General features: G+C 58.9%; 2 protein-coding genes across 17 annotated transcripts; both read right to left on the bottom strand.

The window, feature by feature from the left end:
* Nucleotides 1-401: 401 nt before the first annotated feature.
* CDH16 (cadherin 16) lies at nt 402-10,309 on the bottom strand. 16 transcript variants are annotated; one of them, XM_070261919.1, is made up of 19 exons: nt 10,159-10,294; nt 9,606-9,904; nt 9,147-9,204; nt 8,787-8,870; nt 8,227-8,382; nt 8,018-8,156; nt 7,504-7,662; nt 6,476-6,672; nt 5,721-5,843; nt 5,362-5,512; nt 4,902-5,129; nt 4,731-4,807; nt 4,470-4,658; nt 4,126-4,367; nt 3,419-3,552; nt 2,331-2,573; nt 2,053-2,160; nt 1,621-1,737; nt 402-785 (listed from the first exon to the last, which is right to left on the bottom strand). In XM_070261919.1, the coding sequence occupies exons 3-19, from the start codon at nt 9,189-9,191 to the stop codon at nt 688-690; spliced, it is 2,490 nt and encodes an 829-aa protein (XP_070118020.1). In that variant the 5' UTR covers nt 9,192-9,204; nt 9,606-9,904; nt 10,159-10,294; the 3' UTR covers nt 402-687. The 16 variants fall into 16 exon arrangements, with proteins under 16 accessions (XP_070118020.1, XP_014593968.2, XP_070118022.1 ...); XM_014738482.3 differs by having other exon boundaries at nt 403-785; nt 9,844-9,904; nt 10,159-10,308; XM_070261921.1 differs by having other exon boundaries at nt 403-785; nt 9,719-9,904.
* Nucleotides 10,310-12,888: 2,579 nt separating this feature from the next.
* RRAD (RRAD, Ras related glycolysis inhibitor and calcium channel regulator) lies at nt 12,889-16,179 on the bottom strand. Its single transcript, XM_023637147.2, has 5 exons — nt 16,045-16,179; nt 15,422-15,806; nt 14,716-14,789; nt 14,382-14,586; nt 12,889-13,532 (listed from the first exon to the last, which is right to left on the bottom strand). The coding sequence occupies exons 2-5, from the start codon at nt 15,789-15,791 to the stop codon at nt 13,261-13,263; spliced, it is 921 nt and encodes a 306-aa protein (XP_023492915.1). The 5' UTR covers nt 15,792-15,806; nt 16,045-16,179; the 3' UTR covers nt 12,889-13,260.
* Nucleotides 16,180-16,893: the final 714 nt, after the last annotated feature.

Genomic DNA, 16,893 nt, shown 5'->3' on the forward strand with positions numbered 1-16,893 from the left:
TCACAATTCCTGCTCAGACCTCTCTTGAGACTGAGGGACCCCTGCCCACTCCCGTGAGCAGGTGACTCGTGCATAGAGACATGAGTATGCTCACATGTGAGCATAGGACATAGACGCACAAGGCGCCCTCCCGTAGCAAATATGATGTCCGGGAAAACACAGAAATGACACTCTCGAGGACACCCTCCTCAACCGTCACCTAGACAGAGTTGACCCATCCAGGGTCTGCAGCCACTGGTCTCTGAATGCCCTTGGAAGTGACCCACCTTGCTCCAATGATGCCCCTGTGTCCTTCCCCATGGGGAACCCCAGGCTTGCCCCTCAAGCCCCCAGATCCTTTCTGTGCAGCAGGAGATGGGGAAGGCATGAAGGGGTAGGTGGATACAGGTAATACACACACGCACATGACACTCAGACATGAGCACAGCAGTCCCTTAGAGCCCATGCCTAGCTCTCTCAGGCTTTATTATTGGACAAACATGCCACCATTTGGAGCATTCCCATGGGCAGCGCATAAAGTCGGTGTTCAAGCTCTGCAGACATGTCTGGTGATGTCGCCTCCAGTCCAGGAAGGTGAAGGGGCTTCTGTTCTGTGCTGGCCGCTGAGGATCTGCAGTGCTGGGCCCTCTCCCACTGGATTCAGGAGGAACCAGAGGCCAAGCTCCCGGCTGGGGCTTCCTGGACCATTCAAACTGCTGCCTTCAGGGGCACACTATCCACTGGCTGATCTAGATCCTTCTTCCTTGCCAGGGTCAAGTGGGTGAAGATGAGGATGAGGAAGATGCCTGAGGGGCCCGAAAAGGATGGATGAGCCCTCAGAAGGGGCCATGGGACTTGTCCATCACTAGGGACTCCCTGCTGTTGGTATTGGTTTACCAAGGGAGCAAAGTTTCCCAGACAGCATCCCTGAGGCTGGGCCATGTATGACTCTGTGGTCCTGGTGCCTGAAGAAGCCTGACTGCTTGGCCTGCTCAGCCCTCACCAGGGCCCTGCCCCCTTAAGGCTGCCCCAGAACACCCCAGTCTCCAAGGTCCCCTTCTCTGGGGAACAGTTTGGGTGGGTGTCATCTAGGAGCCTCAGTTTGGGAGTGAGTTGTTCCCACGGACCTCTGAGAGAAAGGCACATTGTAGCATTGTGCTAGAACCAGCAAAGAAAATCAGCCAGGAAAAAATTTAGGGGGCTAAAGAAATAAAGAGGATGGAGAAAGAGGCTTGGACTGAAGGAATTAGGCTGGAAAGACCTGGGCTCTGCTACACTCTGGCTGTGTAACCTTGAACAAGTCACTTAACCTCTCTGAGTGTCAGTGACCTCATGCAGAAAATGGGGAGATGCCAGGATCAACCTTACAGGGTTGTAGGGAGGATTCAATGTGATAATCCTATGCTTGGCGTAGGGCCTGACACACAATCAACATGTAATAATGTAACAGTAAATGCTGTTATCAATGATGATGATGATGACGATGATGACGACAGGAGGCAGGAGCATAATGACTAGGAGAGTTGGGGGGTTCCTTCTCCAGTCCTGGGGCGCATCATGGGACAGGGGAAATGTTTATCCAGAGGCTGTGGCTCCAACCATCCATTGCCCTCCCCCATGCAGGAGCCCAGCCTCCATTACCTATTGCTACCAAGGTGCCCACGAGGATGCCCACTGCCGATAGCTTCGTGGGCATGCCCTTCATGCGGCCCACCTTGCGCATGCACTGCCCCTCCAAGTTGCAGCGACACACAATCACTGGGGACAGTCAGGGGAGGAAGGTAAGGGTAGTGAGGGAGGCTCCCCAGCTGCTCAGAGCCCCTAGTGTGGCCCTGCGTGCACAGTGCTTTTGTGCACATGTGTGTATTCATGTGTGTGAGTGCATGCTCCTCTTTGCCCTTGCCTGCAAGCACACAGGCCTGTGTGCCTGGCCACAGATGTGCAGGCGCGCACAGGCCTATGCTGTCCATGTGAGCCTGCAAGCATGTACACCCAGCCCCTCCCCCTGCATCCCAGTGGTCCCCTCAGGAACTGTAGGCCCCTAAACTTGGCTGCACCCGAGCCTGGCCTCACCTCGGACCAGGAGCTGCCACATCCGTGCACTGTGGCTGACAACTACAGGGACTACGTGTTCACGTGGCTCCACCCAATGCAGGGCCAGGGTGAGATAGGCGTGGGAACCTGTTGGGACCGTAAGCAGTGGTCAGAGTCACTAGCCTGGACAGGGGTCCCCCTAGGGGGACAAGGCCCCCTAGGCCAAGCCCCACTCCCACAGTGGAAGGTCATCATACATCCAAGTGCCACCCACTCCCTGCCTTGGCGACAGCCTCTCCCACTTCTCCACTACACACCATTGAGAGGCTGGAGGCGCCAATCCCGCTGCACCGTGGGGTTGGGACCAAGGGCAAAGCTGTAGGGACCATGCCCACCAGCCAGGTCAGGGTCTTCACTGGGTCCACTGACAATCACACCATGGTCCTGGCGGGGTGTGCAGAGGTGTCGGGAGGGCACGGGGGCCAGAGTTGGGGCTGGGGCAGAAGGGGCCTTCAGGAAGTGGATCACGAGGGTTGCAGAGGTTCTCAGTGCCGGCTCATCTGTGGAGGAGGCAGTGCTGAGCTAGCCGGGGCCCTCGTGGGGGCTCTTGTGAGGGTGGGGGGGACCCTGGGCTAGTCCCTTCCCCACAGCCCATCAGCCTCATTCTGCTCATTCCCCTGCCCCACCCCCTCCTCTCTACCCCTGCTCTCCATCCCCATCATCATCCCCACGCCAGTCTTTTCCTCACAATACACTTCACCCCCTTCATTATCCAAACAGCTGCCAGGCCCTTCTGTGCCTTTCTGGATGCCAAGGTCGCCTTCACACTGTCCCCCCCCACCACCAATCCCACCACTGGTGCCAGGGCCCAACAATGTGGAGACACCCTGACTGTAGAGGAGCTCAGCCCTGGTGGGTCTGCCCTGCACCACAGGACTGCCTACCTCAGAGCTGAAACCTGCCTCCTTGACATACCCACCCCCCGGGCCAGCTCTTTATCCTGTCAAAGTGGCATTCAGAGCCCTCCATGCCTGGCCTTGTGTCCTGCTCAGGCTCACCTCCTGGCATGCCTCCTGCCCCAGACACAGCTCCTGGCCCTCCTTCCACCTGCCCAGCCCCACGCCCTCTGCTCCCAGCTATGTTTGAGACCGACACCCTGTGAAGTCCTCTGGGGCTAAGAAGTAGGGTTGGGAGATGGCAAGTGTCTAGCGAGGAGGGTGGTCTGACGTGTGGGGCAGAGGCCAGGCATTCTCAGAGAGGGATGCTGGACCCAGCCCTTGTCCTTCCCTCCTGCCTGGGGCAGAATAGATGCCAGCAAGGGTTCCAGGAGGAAGCCTGGTCCTGCCCCTCCATCTGTCTGAGGCTTGCTCTCCCTCCCAGAGGGCCCATGGCTGCCTGGCCATACCTGCATACTGGGCCTCCACAAGCACCGTGTACACATCCCCAGGCCGGGTGCCCCGCAGGGGCCGGGCTGTGTGCACCTCCCCAGAGACCTCCTCGATGCAGAGCAAGCCCTCTGAGTCATTGACCAGGGAGAACCTGAGGCCCAGAGAAGATGGGGGGCAGGGAGGCACTGGGGGGTCTTGCCCAGAGACCTCCAAGGCCGTGCGACCTGCTCCAGTTCCACATTCTCTCTGTGACTCAGGAGTGGCAGCCATGCCCGGGATGCCTAGTCTCTCTCTCCAGCTTCAGGGACTTTTGAGGGGGCAGGCCTGAACCACAGAAGTTGTGGGTGGAAGAGGGACTATCAGAGCCTCAGGGGCCTGACTTCACTCCTTGAGTCCCAGATCATCCAACAAAGGGGCCAGGATGGGGCCAGAGCCTGGGAACGGCCTTGTCTGTGCTGCAGTCTGGGTGAGGGGCTGGAGGAGGACCCAGTCCAGGACACCATAGGGAGACATTGCCCGAGCTCTCAGGGGGTCCAAACAACCCTCTGCATGTCCTGTCCAGCTCATCCAGCCCTGATCCCCCAGGAGTCACAACCTTGGCATGAGCCGCAATTTGAGGAATAGCCCAGGCCATAGATCATTTGAGTCCCCTCTAAGGCCCTGGGGTCATTCCTGGGGAGCAGGGGAGGTCCAGCCCAGGTAAGGGGCTGGGCTTTTAGCTTACCTGAGGGGATTGCTCATGGGGTCTGAGGGCTGGATGATCAGCAGGAGGGAGCCGGCTGGGGTGCTGACTGGGATGCTGGCCTCGTAGCTCTCCTGGTCCAACTTGGGGGGTGGCACCACCCTCTCCACCAGCACAGTCACAGTGGCTGTGGCTCCAGGGCCTGGGCCCGGCCCCACCACTTCTGCCACACTCCGCACCACCACAACCAACTGGTAACTTGGAGCTGCCTCATAGCTGAGGTTCTGGAACCAGTGGGGCCTGGGTCACTGTGTGGGCCAGGGAGTGGCACAGTCATGCATGCATGTGTGTTTGTGTGTGCCCCTTCCCCACCCCCAGCCTCTTACCTTGAGGAGTCGCAGTTGGACATGATTGGAGCCGGGCTCCCAAACCAGGCCAAAGGTCCCCTCCTCATCCCCTGCCTCGATGGCAAAGTCCATGAGGCGGAAGGCAGGCTCAAGGTCGGCATCAGTGGCCATGAGTGTGGCCACCAGAGTCCCGGACTCTGTGTCCTCAGGGAGGCATACAGGCTCAATCTGGAGAGATGGGGAGGGGCTGTGAGCTCCCCTCAGTGCCTTCCCAAGGTCTCTTCCCCTGCTCCTGCTTACCTGGGAGGTGGTGAACTCCGGCGCATGGTCATTGATGTCCGTGATCGTGACAGAGACCTCACATGTGCTGCTGAGGCCTGAGGCAGGGAAGGGCATTTTGGGGAGGCCAGGATAGGAACAGGGGGGACAGGGAGCCGGGTTCGTTATCAGGATCACCATCAGGGCACTTACCGCCCTCTGCTCCTCCTAGGTCAATGGCCAGCACCTGAAGCAGGATGTTCTGGCCGGCTTGGAGGGGGGCAGCCCCCAGTGTCACATTGCCTGAGGTGGGATCCAGCTCAAAGGCTCTCCCTTCTGTCCCCTCCTCAAGCTCAGAGCTCAGCAGCCGATACACAATGTGGGAATTGGGGGAACCAGGGGCATCCATGTCCTCTGCCAACAGTCTGGTCACCTTGGTGCCTGCAAAGACAGCAACAACCTGGGTGGGACCACAGCCCAGCCTGGAGGCCTTATTTCACCCACTCCTCTTTCGTGCTGGACTAAAACTGAGCTTGTGTGTGGGGGCGGGGAGAGGCCAGGGGGGACATTAATACAGGGACCTGAGTCTGGCCCCATCCCAGAGAAGAGCAAGACGGAATAGTTCATAGGGACTTCACCCCTCCCCCAGCCCCTGACAAGGCCCATAGCCCACCTGGCGGGCTGAGCTCAGCGATGCTGATTGTGGGGCCACGTGGGGGGCAGATGGGCACATTGTCATTCTCATCCATCACCACCACATGCAGTTCCAGAGGTTCTGTGTAGTCTTCGCCTCGGGTATTCTGAGCCCGCACCTGGAGCAGATACTGTAGTGGGCAGTGGGGGGCTTCAGATGAAGGCCAATGGCAGCTCCAGCCTGGCCTGGTCTGGGTTCCCTTCTGGTGGCCAGTGCCAGCTCTTCTGGGTGCTCTTCCACTGCCTCAGTGCCTGTGGGGAATGTGACACCCCCAGAAGCCAACTGGACAGTGACCAAGCACCCCTCAGCCTGCCCTCCTGGCGTCCCCCTCACCTCACCTCAGCCTGGGCTTCTCGGTCCAGCTCCCTGGTCACGTAGAGTTTCCCCTCTGCGTCCACATCAAAAAGTCCATGGGGCTGGCTCTCCAGGTAATAATGTACTTCCCTGCCACTCCAGTGTACCTTGGAGGGGGACACAGATGAGTGCACTCCAGGACAAGGGGCAGGAATAGCCATGTCAGCCCTTATGCGCCAACTGTTTCTGGGTGGGGAGCCTGGGCCTCCCCTGCTGTGTGACCCCACACAAGCTACTGTCCTCCCTGGAGTTCAGGTGGGGTCCTTTTATTTGGGGCACTTGTTGTTGAGGCAACTCCATGGTGACCTGGCCTAGGTCCAATCCTGGACCCTGCCCAAAGTGCCTGAATGACCAGGTTTTTTATTCTCCCCCCTCTCAGGCTGGGCCTGACCCCAGGGCATTCCTCGAGGGAGCCTGAGACATTCCTGGCCTGGGTGACAATCCCCATGGCATCAGGGAGGTGGCAGCTGTTCTCCCTGAGGAAGCCTGGGGCAAGCTCAGGAGGTCAGAGCACAGAGCCCGCCTGCCAGAGGAGAGCAGGTGAGGAGCTGTGGGTCTGCTCCTGGGGCCTTGAATGCCCCACTCCAGGATGGAAACTGATGCGGACAGTGGAGGGAGGAGCACAGGTAGGGGAGGGGCCCCAGACCCCCCTGCCCCGATCGCCCCAAATCTCCACGAGACTCAGTCCCAGCTGTACCACCTGTGGGGCTACTTCAGCCACTGACAGCCACTCACTCACCTGGGCAATGTGGTGTGGGTACAGAACTTTGAGATTCTCTGCCAGGTGGACGGGATCTAGGGGCACCCAGGTGCTCTCTACTATGGAGACATCTATGGTGGCTGTGGCCTGGTGGCCTGAGGCCTGGTCACCCATGTCCTTGACCTGTACCAACAGCTTGTAGGGCCCTTCCAGGGCCTGGTCTAGGCTGGTGCTTCCTGGAAGGGGCAGGGTGGTCAGCTGAGCAGGGAGCCAGAGAGCAGGGGACCAGAGCATCCTTCTCAGCAGGGTACCAAATACCAAAAGCCAAGCATATAGCAGGTATTCAGGATACTCTCTTGGCCAAGGGATGAGAGGGACTTTTAGCAGCATTGTGAGCATCTAACTAGCACTTGACAGTTTGCAAAGTCACTTCCATGTCTATTCACACAGTAAATGGTTGACAGACTGGATGGGTGGATGGGATCAGGAGAGAGGTACATGGGTGGATAGGTAGGTGACTGGTTGGGTGAGTGGTTGGTTGACTAGGTGAATGGATGAGGGTTTGTGTGGGGTAAGATGGATGGGGATTTGAGTGTTTGGATGGCTTAGTTTGGACGGACGTTTGAATAGATGGGCTGCTTATATGGTTGGGTGGTAGATGAGTGAATGAGTGGCTGGCTCAGTGAGTGTATGATTGGCTTTTATTTCCATCCCCAGCCGGTGCTTCTGGTCTGAACTCCCAGGTCCAGGTCTCGCTTGCCATCAGTCCAAAGGTCTCCCAACAACATCCTAGGCTACAACTCCTCAGATCTCTCCTATCCTTGTCCCTTAGGCCCGGGTCTCCAGAGTGTGGGGCTGAGGCACTCCATTCATACATTTCTTAACCCTCCATGCCTGGTCCTGCCTCCATGCATAGTTCAAGTATAGCCTTTTGCCTTGCTCACCTCTCTCCACCTAGAATGCTCTTTTGTCCTTTCTCTCTCAAGCTCCAACCTACCCTACAGCTCAGATGGTGCCTTCGCAGCTTTTCCTGACCCTCTCTCCCCTCACACCCAGCTCAGGCTCACCCTTGGGGCTGAGGGCCAGGGCCCCCAGCCGAGGCTCCAGCTGGAACATGTCTGAGGAAGGCTTGGCTGGGGCCTGGTTCAGGATGTGGAATCGAAGGTCAGAGTTGGCTGTGCCCGGCTCATCTCCATCCGAAGCCACAAGGAAGAGGAAGGGGATGCCTGGTGAGTGTGGAGAGGGTACACCATTAGGTGTGAAACGGCTGGGGAGAGTCTCCCATGCCTCCTCTCTCTCTCCTTGGTCTTTGCTTCTGTATCCATCATCATATCGGGACTCTAGCGGTGAGCCAAAGCTTTTCACCTCACTTCACAGATGAGCAAACTGAGGCCAAGAGTGGATGGGACTTGCCTGAAGAGCCTCACTGGGGTAGAGGAGTGCAGGATGGGAGAGAACTGGGAGGAGTCAGCTTGGACTCTGGCTGCCCTGTCCCTATGCTGACTGTGGCCATTTCTACACTCTGCTCTCCCATCAGTGCCCACCTGAACTTGCTGTGAACTGGCTGCCCTGGGCACTCACCAGGCCTGGTGCCCCGGCTCAGCCGAACTCTGTAGACGGCCTGGGAGAAACGGGGCACCTGGTCGTTCTCATCCTTCACATGCACAAGCACAGGTTGTGGGCCCCACAAGACACGTCCATCCTCAGTCTCCAGGGTGACCTGGCAGTGAAAGGTAGTCAGTGCCCAATCTTGCCTTCTCTACTTTCTCCTACACCTGGCCCAGCCATACCTGTAGCCGGTACTCTGCCTGTTCCTCTCGGTCCAGGGTCCTGGTCACCAGCAAGAAGTCAGACTCTGAATCCACAGCAAAGGGCCCCTCAGCTGCCATGTCTGAGTTTCCTGACAGCACAATCCGGCCTCCAGCCTTCTTACGGGGCAACGCCAGCTGGCAGGGAAAAACAGAGGTAAAGGGCATGGGGGCCAAGCCTGGGGGATGCCCCCTCCACCCAATGGCCTAATTCTATATGTGGGGCAACCAAGGCTCAGAGAGGGCTAGCACTTGCCTGAGGTCACACAGCCAGCAAGTAATAGAACTGAGATTCAAAGCCAGAGATGTTTTCCCTGTACTCGATGCTCTCCAATACTCCCCGACCTTCTTTCTAAAGCTTGAAACCCCACCACCGATACTTCATTCTTTAACTTAAAGCTCTACTTTCTTCTGAGATTAAAATCTTGTTAGTCATTCACACGATACCACCTCTGGAGAGAAGAGTTTAAAAGTGAGCCAGAGCCAGAAAGAGAAAAGAGTGCCGGAGGTAGAAAAACAGCCCACTCAGGGCTCAGGCTCACCTTGGTCAGGTACAAAGGGAAGTTTCCACCATAGTTTTCTGGGACTTCCACATGCAGCTCTGCAGGCTGGGCCTCCAGGAGAGTCTGTGGAAGGATTCTCACCTTGTCACTAGGCTCTATCTTCCTGTCACGGGTGCCAGGGACCTGACAGGGAAGGGGGATTTCTGCCCCTTCCCTGGGCCTGGCCATACCTTAGCCCATCCACCCTCTGGCCTTTGACCTCCTGATCCCAGCCAGCTCTGACCCCACCCCCCAACTACTACCATCCATGGTGAGGGCAATTGGTCCAGGTGGAGTGGGAGGCAAGGGTGCCAACCCCCAAGGCCAGGATCTGAAGGAGAGAAGCAGGGCCCAGCTCACCTGGGGGACAGAGAGGCAGAGCAGCCACAGCCAGGCAGGGACCATGGTCAGGACGGGCCTGAGGGACAGAGCAGTAAGGATCCGCCCAGATTGTGGGCAGGGGTCCCTCCTAGTACCCTCGCCCTAGAGAGCATTCTTCCCCTGTCCTCACTCAGCCCCGGACCATAGCTTCCCCAAGCCCCAGGGGATCCAACTGTCCCTCCTTCTTCAACTGGACCTCCTCCTACCTGGTCACTATGGGGGAGGCAGCCAGGGCTCTTCCTGCCCCCTGTGCTTTGCTGCCCCAGCAACCCTCAGAGCTACCCCTCTTCATTCCACTCACTTGGACACTGTCCGCCTCCACTCCCGCCCTTGTACCCTGCCTCACCTCCTTGCATACACATAGCCAGAGGCACCTCACAACAAGCTAGCCTCCTCTTCCTCCCCTTTGAAGGGGGCCTGTGGCTCCCCATCACCTACAGGGTAGCGTCCAGCTCCTCGGCCAGGCTCACCAAGGCCCCCAGGCCCAGCCACTCTGCTGCCTCTCGGTTCTTGCCCCTACAAGGGTCTCCACGGGAATTTCACCTCCAGACCTTTGTCTTCTTCCCACCCAGCCTCCTCAGCTTGTCAATCCCAAAGTGGTGATTTTGGAGGCTGCTGAGGAAAGTTTGCAGCTGGAAAGACCCCGACGATTCTGAGGATCGCTTCCTGCAATCACCTCATGCTGCAGGCAAGGCCTGACCAAGGTCACGGAGGACTTGACCACAGAAGAAATCCTCCTGGAACAGAGGACTCATGGGTCAGGGTCTCCAGGACCATTCTACCTCCCACTGCCATCCTACAGACATGGAGGCCCCTCATCTCGGCATTTTCCAGCACTCAGCATGGAGTTGGGCACACAGAACGTGGACAACCACCCTGACCACTCCTGGAAATTCTTCCCTGGACGACGGAAGGACAGGATCGTGTCTCTCCTTCCCCCACACCAACCCCAGCCTCAGCCCTGCCCACCCCTCTGCTCCCAGGCCCTCACCCGCTGGTGCCTCAGGCTGGCTCCCTTGGTCCAGCTGCCAGGCAAGAGGCCTCCTTCTCCAGGGAGCTCTGGCCAGGCTGGGCCGGGTGGGGTCGGGCAGGGCGGACCCTTGAACAGGTAGGCGGTCCAGCCGCGCTTACTTAGGAGTGGAAAACACCACTGGGCCCACAGTAGCAGGCCTGGTCCTGCCCAGCCCCCTAAGTTACTCATTGACTTTGGAAAGCTGGGGGCTGCTCAGCATCCGTGACTGCTAGCCTCAGGAGGTGGGGAAATCGTTGGCCTGGCACTTCTCCCACCCCTACACAGCCCAGTGGGTACTTCTTGGCCCTCTGGACTTGGACACTCCTTTTTCTGTGGCTCCAGACTCAATCCCACTTCTCCCCCAGACGCCAGTGTCTGCAGCTCCACCTTGGCCCCTTCTGTTCCTTTTGTCTGGAATGCCTTTCCCGCTCCTTAATCTGTGTGGTGAGTGCTCGCTCAGGCTTCAGGAGTCAGCTCAAATTTTCCTTCTCTGGGAAACCTTCCCCGGGCTCCTAGGCTTGTTCAGGGTTCTCCTCTGGGGGTACTCTCCTCCCCGCCCCCCACCTCCATGTGCGACCTCTGTCACCGCAGAGAGGACACCAGACTGTCATTGTCTGTCTCTTTCATCAGACTGAGAGCCCCTGTAGGGCAGGACTCGGGGACCCAGCAATGGCCTGGCCCTTGCCTGGCCCTAGCAGCTCCTGACTGGCTTCTGGGACTAAGACAAGTACCTGCAGGTTGCACATGCAGGATAGCTGAGCGGTGCACAACCTGAACTGGGTATTTGGGGCTCTAGACTCCCCACGGTGGGACCGGTGGGGAGGGGGACAGCGACCTGTGAGATCCCCTGAGGCTCCCCAAGTGCTCACACTAGCCCCTGGACACCGATAGGGCTGGGACGATGGACGGTCTCATGCCTCTGAGAAGGAAAGAGAAGATCGAGCCAGCTCAGGTGACCTTGAGGGAATTGCAGGGCTGACCAGAGGCCCTTCCCCCAGTGAGAGCAGCCAAGTGGAGCCAGGAGAAGCTTCTGGAGCCTGAGAGTCCGGGATGAGAGGGGAGGGCAAGAAGGGTCAGGGATCCTGGTCTCCTGTCTCTGCTCGTCCTTAGAGCTTCCCATGGGCTCCCCTGAGTCCTCCCCATGCATATCTGCTTCATTTCTCACAGGCTGGAGGCTGGGCCAGGACTCTTCAGCTACCCCCAGCCTTGTTTGTCACAAGCTGAGTGCCTGCCTCTGGGTCACTCAGGCACCCCAGCCTGGAGCAGAGCAGTATGGGGATGGTGAAAGGCTCTTAGGTGTGTCAGGTTCCTACAATGTGCCTGGCACTGCTCTAAGCACATTTCCAAATTCCATTCACTCCATTCTGAAGGGGACATGGTCCGTATGTCGTACATTGGGGCACAGAGGTTGAGTGGTTTGCCCCGGGGTCACATAGCCAATAAGTGGCAGAGCCAGGAAGGTCTGAATCCTTCTTCAGGCCCCAGGACCTTCACCTGCTCTAAGAAAACCATGCCTTCCACGTGCCTCAGAGTACACTGGGGGATGGGAGTAGGGAGCAGCGGCTGCTTTGAGCGGTCAACATTGCCCTGGGGGTCATGTGGGTTGGTCACAGAGGTCGCACACATGGAGGAGCAGCCCTCAAACCTGCTGTTGAACAACTATAACTATAACTGGTGCTGTTACCAGGTGGTGAGGGCTCCCAGGGGTCTGTGGAATGAACAAATTGAACTACTGAAGAAATGTATGGACTCTGGTCCGGAACCTTCTCAAAAAGTGTCCCCTACTTTGCTCCAGGCTGCCTCCAGGCTCTGGAGATGGGCAGACCTATATACCAGTTGCCACTCAGCTACTTCCTCCTGGGTGATCTCGGGAAAGTGTTTCAGCTCCCCATGTGCCATTGCTGAAGGGGGATGCTCGCTCCTGAGACCATGTAGGTCAACTCCTTGCAGGCACCTGTGCCCAGAAAGGCTCCCCTCCCAGGTGCGGGTGGTGGGGAGACAGGCACACCTCCAGCTGTAAGCCAACATGCACACACTCCCACACAAATGCAGGGCCTCTCATTCCACGCAGGGAGGGCTCCAGGGACCCGTGCACACCGAGGCGACTTTAGCCAATGCTGAGCATGGGATGCTCTGGCTGGGCCCCACAGAGTGGAGAGAACCATGAGGCCCCCTCAGAAGCTCAGCCTCAGCTGGGAGGTGGGGAGCCACCCGGAGTCAAGTCTGCCTGAGTGTGGCTTCCTCATCCCCCCTTAACCAACCAGCCAGGGAGTCTCGGAAGTCTTCCAGGGCGCCCCCACCTCAGGAGATTTCCAGCCTCTCAGAAGAGAGAAGGGCAGAGACATCAGCCTGGAAGCCAGACCCTGGGTTCTTCCTGGCCATGAGACCCAGGGCAGGGCATGGTCCCTCGAGCAGACTCAGTTTCCCTTACGTACAGTGGGGTGATTGAACCTTTGATCAGCTGGGCAATGCCAGGCCCCAGCACAGAAGAAGAATCTGGAGAGCGAGCTGGGAGAGATGTGGGTCTCCTCCTGCTGCTGGGACCCCTAAGCAGGCCCCAAGCCAGCTGGCTGTATCTAGGCTCCAACATTAAGATAGTCTAGGCCACACGCTAGAGTGAAGCAGTGAGTCACCATGCCTCAACTTAGGGAACCCTTCCTGCTTCTGCAGCCCCCAGACAGGAGGAAACACAGAGTCAACAGCCTGATCTATCAGGAAATAGTCTTTATTACAAAAATCTGCATGTAAACAAATAGCCACTGCACTGAACAGCCTCTCTCCAGGGCATGCACGCCTGGATGTGGAGAAAAGCAGAGTCCTCTCCCCACACACAGGCCTGCCCCATGGGTTGGGCTCGGGCTGCTGCCTGGGACGCACATGGGCCTGCACACGCATCTCTGTGGGCCCAGCCCTCAATGGCCACTGGGAGCCACCTCCCTGGGCAGCACTGTCTGTCTGTCCATGACCATGAGGTGGGGGATGCCCAGAGTCTGAGCCAGCCCTGAGGCCCCTGGGGCGTTGGCTGGGCCAGCCCACCAATCTGCCCATCACTCTGCACAACGCAGTGAGTGCCCGTGGGGCCTAGAGCACCGAGAGGTCATGGCAGGACTTGGACTTGGCGCGAAAGGCCATCTTGCGGCTGTTGCGGGCTACGATGCGGCCCAGGAAGCGCTTTGCCTTCTTGCCAAGGCTCTCTCGCCGCCCAGCTTGCCGACGCGCATTGGCCTCTTTGCTGTCCCGACGCAGGCGTATCTGGCGCACGACACCCTCAAACAGCGCTTGGACGTTGTGGTGCAGCGCAGCCGACGTCTCAATAAACTTGCAGTCAAAGACTACGGCACAGGCCCGGCCCTCTGGTGTAGGTGGGAACAGACACATGCCAGTAAACAAAGAGTAGGTGGGTGTGGAGCCCACTCAAACCCTCGCCACCCCATGGCAGCTACCACTCAGGAATCTGTGGTTAAGGGAAGGGAGAGCCCTGGGTCCTCCCCCAAAACACAGAGACCCCCAGCTCCTATATAGAGGGTCCCGGGCATGACTGGGTCACCCAGCTGGCAGAGTGCGCAGTGTTTAAGGAGCTCACAAAGGCCCACAAAAGGAGACTTATTTACTGAAATAATCTGCAGTCTGATATGTAAATAAAAGCGCCGCAGTAGTCAACACAGGTAAATGAGAACTTTGTTGGACAGCTTAGTGTTTTGTGGTTTGCTGTTATATCATAATGAATGACCAGTGGAAAGAAGGGGATGTCACCAAGTCATTGCTAGGTTCCTCTGAGGGGCTCAGTTCTAGGGGCAACAGAGGAGGATGCTGAGCCCAAGAGAGGAGGGTCCTCTCCAGGGGCAAGCCTACACCAAGACTAGCCTGGGTCTGGAATCCAGGCTCTGACCCCCGGCCCAGCTCCCTGCATTCTTCTCACCCCTCATCTGTCAAGCCAGGGCCAAAGAGGACAGGAGAGGAGGTGACCCAGCTCAGCGCCCAGAAGCTTCTACCTTCCCTAGAGCGTTTGGTCTTTTCCCCAACACTCTCACGTCTTTGGGAGTCCTGTGGGAGGGTAGCAGCTCTCCCTGTCTCCACCTCGAATTTTCTTCCTGAACATTTTTAGCCACTGACGATCCCCAGGGACTCGAGCTGAGTCAAGACTGAGTGGACCACAGCCCAGCCAGGATCTGCCCCCCCTTTCCTACCCGCTCCCTACTCACCATCCAAAGAGACCTCACGAGAGCGCACCAGGTCGCTCTTGTTGCCCACTAGGATGATGGGCACGTCGTCTGTCTGCCGTGCCCGCCGCAGCTGGACCCGCAGTTCTGAGGCCTTCTCGAAGCTTGCTTTGTCTGTCACTGAGTACACGATGACGTATGCATCTCCCATAGCCATGCAGTGGCCTGGTAGCCAGCGGCCACCATCCTAGGAAACACACATGCACACATCTACCCAATAGTCCTCATGTGACAGCTACAAAGCTGTCACTCTCAGCAGGCCCCTACCACCAACCCACCCCTCCCACCCTGCCCCGGGTGTCAGTCTGCATCCCACCTGCTCCCAAATGTCATAGACCATGAGCGATGCCTCTTCTCCGTCCACCACGATGGAGCGATCATACGTGTGCCCTAGGTGGGAGACCCGGAGTCAGGTTACCTGTTACTGCCCCCCATGCGCCAGGTTTCCTGTTCTGGCCACACCCTCCAACTCCTCCCCAGAACCCCCCTAACCTTCCCCTCCACTGATGGCTGCTATGTGGCAACAGAAGTGACAGGGCTGGGAAGTAGGGGGTGGAGGGCACCAAGACACCCCTTCCCCAAGCTAGCTGGGTGTCCCGGGTGGCCACTCCTGTGGCCCTGTCCTCCTGTTGCCTGTGCCCCGGGCAGCTCTAACCACAGTGGCCTTTGTTAGAACAGTGACTGTCACATCTCTTGGGGGCCTTGGTCACCTAGGGCTCCTGTCGTAGAAACTCCTTCTGGCTGTGTTCTTGCCAGCTCTGGCAGGGAGGGATGCCTGTCCCCATCCTACAGAGTTATCCTATGAATGCCCTGGGCCTTCTACTCTAGGCATATCTTCCCCTACCAATACGGGTCCCTTCTCCCTTAGTTTCCCCATCTGTGAAATGGGTAAGTAGACGCATGTTTCTGAAAGTGCTTTCAGAATCCTATGTTAGTTGTTGTTTTTAAACCAGGTCCCTAGCCCTGCGGACCCCAGTCCTAACCCTGCGATCTCCCCTCGCGTGAATAGTCCCAGCCCTCACCTGCAGCCTCTGCTTCAGGCCCATCCTCTACACCACCGAAGATACGCGCCAGAGCACTCTTGCCCACGCCAGGCGCCCCCAGCAGCAGCACCTTGTAAACGCTCTCGTCTGAGTCGCTGCCCCCGGAGCTGAGCGAGTCGGAAGAGCCCTCGGGCCAGTCCAGCCTCGGACCCTGGGGTCCGGGCCCAGCTGTAGCCGCTGCCCGAGCTCCGGGAGCCAGCGCCGCCTGCAGGTCGCGCTCATCCACCGGCATGCTTCGGCGGTGCAGCGGGGGCGCGGGGCCCCAGGGGGTGCTGCCCCGACGGCGCTCGCGCTCCCGGCCCCCGCCGCGGCTCCCGCCCGCTCCGCTGCCGCCGCCATTCAGAGTCATCGCGTCTGACGCCGTCTGTGGAACGGGAATCGGCATGGCCGCGTAAGCCGCAGTGGAAATGGAGCGGGAGGCTGGACCCCGGGCCCGCCTGCCTGACTCGGGGTCAGGCAAGATGCTGGGGCCGAGGACCTGCCGCGGTCCCCTCCCAGCCGTGAAGGGCCTTGCGCCCTGACTGGTGACCCAGCCTCCCGACTCGTCCATCCGCGACCCAGACAGTGCGACCACCCGCACCCCGCTCCGCCAGGACACTCACCCACTCGCACACGGACACGGTCAAAACTAGGTCCCGGGCTCGGATACAATCCACTCGCAGACGCCGGCTCGGACACTCGACCCTGCCGCAGCCACCGCCTTCTCAGTCCGCGCTGGGTCTGGGCTCCAGAGCCGCCTATTTAAGCCTCTGCCCGCCCCCGCCCCCGCCCCCGCCCCCGCCCCCACCCCCGCGCTCGCCCCAGTCCACGCTGATGCGGGGGCTGACGTGTCGGTCCCCCTCCCCCGCCAGGGGAATCCCCCACCCTCCTCCTAGGACCTCACACCCACCAGGGCGGGGCGGGGGGGCAGGCTTTCCAGACAAAGCCTGGGTCTGAGTGTGTGTGTGTGTGTGTGTGTGTGTGTGTGTGTGGTGGGGGGCAGAGAAGGAGGCAGAATGAGGCGGAGTGTGTGAGTGGTGCGGGGAAGGGGGATGGGAGTGGAGGGTGCCATCATGGGTGGGGGCAAGGGGGAAGGCAGAACCAGCCAAGTGCGCCAACGACCCCCTAGGTAAGAATAAGGCTGGCCCTTTAAAAGTGAATTCTCCCTTCCCTCTCCCCCAGTCCTGGCCTGTTGCCCAAGCCAGCAGGCCAGTTACAGGCTGGACAGACTTCACCCTTCTCTGCCCATGACACCCACTCCCCAGAGGCCCATATCTGAGCTAGAATTTAGCAGCCCTAGATCTGGGCTCCTAGCCTCAACACCAAGTCCTTCCCACTCTCCTCCCTGCCCTGGGGAGTTGAAGATTCTACCCAGTGAGCCTGCCCTTTGGGGTAAGGGTTAGTGTCACCCCATGAGCTCCTGGGGACCCTGGAGAGCAGTTGGGGAGAGGAGGGCAAGGAAGGGAGGCCCT

The sequence above is a fragment of the Equus caballus genome, chromosome 3 (assembly GCF_041296265.1).
Source record: "Equus caballus isolate H_3958 breed thoroughbred chromosome 3, TB-T2T, whole genome shotgun sequence".
Taxonomy (NCBI): Eukaryota; Metazoa; Chordata; class Mammalia; order Perissodactyla; family Equidae; genus Equus; species Equus caballus.